This window comes from Dasypus novemcinctus, chromosome 25 (assembly GCF_030445035.2).
Source record: "Dasypus novemcinctus isolate mDasNov1 chromosome 25, mDasNov1.1.hap2, whole genome shotgun sequence".
Classification (NCBI taxonomy): Eukaryota; Metazoa; Chordata; class Mammalia; order Cingulata; family Dasypodidae; genus Dasypus; species Dasypus novemcinctus.
Window position 1 is genome coordinate 45,797,053 of NC_080697.1, and position 4,362 is coordinate 45,801,414.

Sequence of the window (4,362 nt, forward strand, 5' to 3'; positions counted from 1 at the left end):
AGAGGAAAGCTTCCTTCCCAAAGGAGAAGAAACCTAAGGGCAGCGATGGTCATATTCTATTGGCCCCATGAACTTATTTACACTATAATTACCTATTTTTTCACATGTCTAGGCCTCTTCTCCACTAGATTATACAACTCCTCGAGAGCACAGCACACTTTGGGCAGGTTTATGGCTCTGTATATGCTTATACACTGCCTCACAATACCAGGGACTTAAGCACCTGCTCATTTGAGAAAGAAAAATACATCACAAATAAATAGTAAACTATTTTACCAAAGGTATTTTCTAAAGTCAATTTTCTTTTTCTATGGTATGGGTTAATTCTGGTGTATTTAGGGTATTTAAAGTAAACCTGAATTACTGGTATTCAGATTCCTTTAGGCTTATTCTCTAATATTTGGAAATTTACTCTTTTGTTATTAATAATTTACATAGGGTCAAGAAGCTCTTGGGCATTTTTGTCTTAGAAAGAAGAATCAAGACTTGCCTTGAGTGCCTTGATTTCAATCTGGTACATTAAAGAAAAAAATAATGAGAAGGCCTTAGCTTAGTTAAGTGCATGTCCCCAGGGCCCCTGGCTGTAGGACCTGCTCCAGTTGCTCCTCAGTCGTGGCCCCATTATCCTAATAGCCATGGCCATGGCTGGCCCACTCGTCTGGCTCCTCCTGGTTCTCATTTTCAAAAGTTGCCTCTTCTTCCTCTTCTTCCCGAATGACCTTCATTAGCTCAAGGAAGCTGGGAGGTGGTCCCTGATCTCTCAGCTCCCTAAGCCTACACCAGAGTATTTCACTGAGACTTGCCCCAGCCATGACTTGCTCCAAACGGACCTGGTCTGCTATATTTCTAGGAATGGCATGTTTCTCCACAGCTCTCAGGAGCAAGGCTTCTAACCGTAACACATAGGCTGAGACTTTTTCTCCTTCCTCCTGATAGGTTTTCAGAAATTTAACCTGTGAGGTCCTGCGGCTCTCCAGGCTCCCCAAAACTTGTTTAAATGCCTCCAAACACTCTCCCACGCTTATGGATGGATTGTCTGCCTGCAATACACGCATGAGGTCCAGGGCAGGGCCGCACAGACTTTCCATCAACCACCTCTTCTTTTCTGCCTCCGGTACTGGCCACTCCTTGACAATCTCAGTGACCTGTTCCAACCAGATTTCAAAGGGCTCTTCCTCTGGGGCTGGAACAGCACTCCCAGAGAATACTCTCGGTTTCCGGTATCTCCTGGATAGCAGAGGCTGACATGCATGCACCATTGCCTGTCCCACTAGTTGAGCCAATAACTCTGGTGATATGCAGGGGGCTGCGACTGTAGGTACCCCCTCATGACCAAGGGCTTGGAACATACCTGATACTGTCTGGCCTTCTTTTTCTAGAAAGAGGTACAGTCTTTCGAGAAATTCAGCATCCTGGTTAGGGGTCTTAAAGATCACTTTCCAGATACCTCCCTTTCCCTGAATCTCAGTAGGGATCACCGAGCTGTCAACATCCTCCATAAGCTCTAATAAGACAGCACTGGCATTATCCTTCCTCCTGAATATTTTTCCAAGCAGTCTGTACCTGCCCAGAGGCTTTAAAGTCTCCTGAAGAACCTCCTGAATCTCAGCCTCATCACAGTCCACTGGTATCCCCATAACCAGCAGTGATTTCTGAGCATCCAGACTCATTATCCTGCACCAGTCCTCTAACAGTGCCAGTGCCATTGTCCCAAATATTTACCAATTAGTTTGTGGTGCAGAAAAGCACAGCCTTTGATTTTAAAGATCCTGAATGAACTCCTAAACTTATAACCCACCAGCAAATGGGTCTAAGAGATTCCTCAATGTCTTCGGGACCAATAACTCTTACTAGCCCAGTGGCAAAAGTGCAGTACTTCCTGTTATGTCTCTAGAACAAACTCATGGTGGGTGGGTTGTATCTCAGTTATAAGTGTCATGTTCTGTGGCTCTGCAGTCGGTTGTTGTTGTTTTCACTGATGCTGGCAGCTGCGTGGTGGTGCTGATCCTTCTTGATTGCCGATGCACTTGAACACTAACTTTCACCATCGTCTCCTCATCTCTGATGCTTTGCCTTTTTCTACTAAATGGTGAAACACCTTCTGCTCCGATGCCGAGAACTCTTGGACAGAAGTCTTATAGCAGAGTGGCTTGGACTCCTGTTGCTGTGTCCCAGAATGTTCCATGAGTCAAAAAGCTTATTTATCCTGCTTCTAGCACAGGAAGGTGTCACTCATCTCCAACGATGGTGTGTCTTAGTCTTAGCTCCAACCACGCTGCCTCGTCTCGAGATTCAGACTCCTTCCCAAGTATCAGGAGGGCTCCTCTTCTTACTGTGACTGGTTGTCCTCCAGATTTCATCCTATTGACCTATCTCCAGGCGCCCGCGAGCGGCCAGCGGGTCCTCCGCTCCGCATCCATTAGCCGGGGGTCTGGCCTAATTTATGTCTTGATATGAGATAGCACAATGCATCAGTTGAAACATCAAGTACATTAAAGACAACATCTCATATGCATTTTAATAAATGACATGATTTCAGGATATGTGAGAAAATGATCCAGTAGAAACAGAACAAGCACAGTGCCCAGTTTTTCTTTGATTGCACAATACCAAATCCAATGCCTTGAATTAGCTGCAATGTAAATGCTTGCTGAACAAAGGAATTGCTTACAAATAATCAGAAGTACATACTTAAGCTTTTGAGTACCTGCTATGTGCCAGCTGCTTATCTGGCTTAATACTCGCAGTAAACTACAAAGAGTCTTGCTGTTAAATTTCTTCTAAGAATGAGGTCATTGAGGTTGAGAGATGGAGCAACTTCTTTAATGGACCAGGACTGTAAACGGCAGCTCTGGATTCAAGGGCAGGTGGGCCCAGCAGTAAAGCCCCATGCTGTCATGGTTACACACGCAACCTCAGCACCAGGATGCTAACAAAAGCAATGCAGGACAGTCATAAAGTATGTGCTTTTATAGCATATGAAAGGAAATCATAAGGTCAAACAAACTACTCAAACGTGTAACTCTTGTACAAAGGCTTAGCAGAATGCATGATGTCTCCCCGTCATATATGAACAGTCAGCATTGGTTTCTCATGGACGATTAGAATTTTTCTGCAGTTCAATTTCCTTTCCCTGTGTTTGCTGATTATCTTATTTAGGTATGTTGAAAGATCTTTCCTTTCACTTTTGAAATTCCCGGTATAAATAGAACAATGTGGTTTACTCTTATAAATATCACTCCCAAAAAAGATGCACAGCATACATAATTAGTCGTAACAATCTGATGATGTTCTCTCATAATCTGTAACAAATGTTGCTCAACAATGTAAGGTGTTGGTGGAGGGGAATGAGAATTCTGCACATTATGCATGATTGTTTTGTAAGTTCACAGCTTGTCTAATTAAAAGATATCTATATATATATGTCTATAAAGATGCACAAAATGACAGGATCCTCATCATTTACTCTTTGGTATATGGCAATACCTAAAAACAGAAATACTTTCAGTTTGAACATTTGCACATGATGTTGTCCCTTCACCAGACTACTGTTGTTTAGACTCACCTACATTATTTAGCACTATAGGAATACATTACTACATAGTTTTGTTAATACTTTCACTGTTAACTTTTTAAATAGCGTTTTCTTTTTCCTTAGCTTGTGGGCTCGTCTAATGTACTCTCCTAAGGATGTACTGAAATTACCAAGGAAATCTCACCTATAAAGGCTAAGTTTTAGTTATCAGGTCAGTAGGCATTGGAAATGTTAAAATTACTAATTAAAAGTAAAAGTGCTGTCTTATTGTTCTTAGGTGGGAGAAATCTATGCCTTGATAGGGGTGTCAGGTTACACAGTGGCATGCATTTGTCAAGTCACTGAATTGTACAGTTAAGATTTGTGCATTTCAATGTGTGTAAATTCTGTCTTAAAACCTGAGAACAAGTATTAAAGACTATTCAGTATGTTTGCTTTAATTATCAGTTAACAATTCTGAAACCACCCTCTGTTTATTCTAAGATTGAATAAATGAGAAAACAACTTAAAACTAATGAGTGCCATTGTATAACACTATGGAGAAGAAATTTACAAACATGGAAGTGGGAGACTTAAATTTACCCTGTAGTATTTGATTAGAATCAGGGGTATAGTGGGGGGGGGCGGGGAGTGACAGAGCTTGTGAGTAATGACACACAAGTAGTCATGCCTCTAACATCCCAATGGTAGTTTATTCCTGCCTTTCTCCATTAAAAGCAACCAGGCTGTTTGGCGAAATGACTGAGTCCAAGATGGGGACAGAGAAAGTACACAAAGGGCGTAAGATATTTTGATGCACTAGAAAGTAAGGACATGTTCAAAGAATG

General features: G+C 42.0%; 1 protein-coding gene across 1 annotated transcript; it reads right to left on the minus strand.

The window, feature by feature from the left end:
• Window positions 1–290: 290 nt before the first annotated feature.
• PNMA2 (PNMA family member 2) lies at window positions 291–1,889 on the minus strand. The gene has a single exon (XM_004477672.2). The coding sequence runs from the start codon at window positions 1,704–1,706 to the stop codon at window positions 627–629; it is 1,080 nt and encodes a 359-aa protein (XP_004477729.2). The 5' UTR covers window positions 1,707–1,889; the 3' UTR covers window positions 291–626.
• Window positions 1,890–4,362: the final 2,473 nt, after the last annotated feature.

Excerpts from the sequence above, each read along its gene's own strand:
- PNMA2 (XM_004477672.2), bottom strand. The coding sequence starts at position 1,706 with ATGGCACTGGCACTGTTAGAGGACTGGTGCAGGATAATGAGTCTGGAT.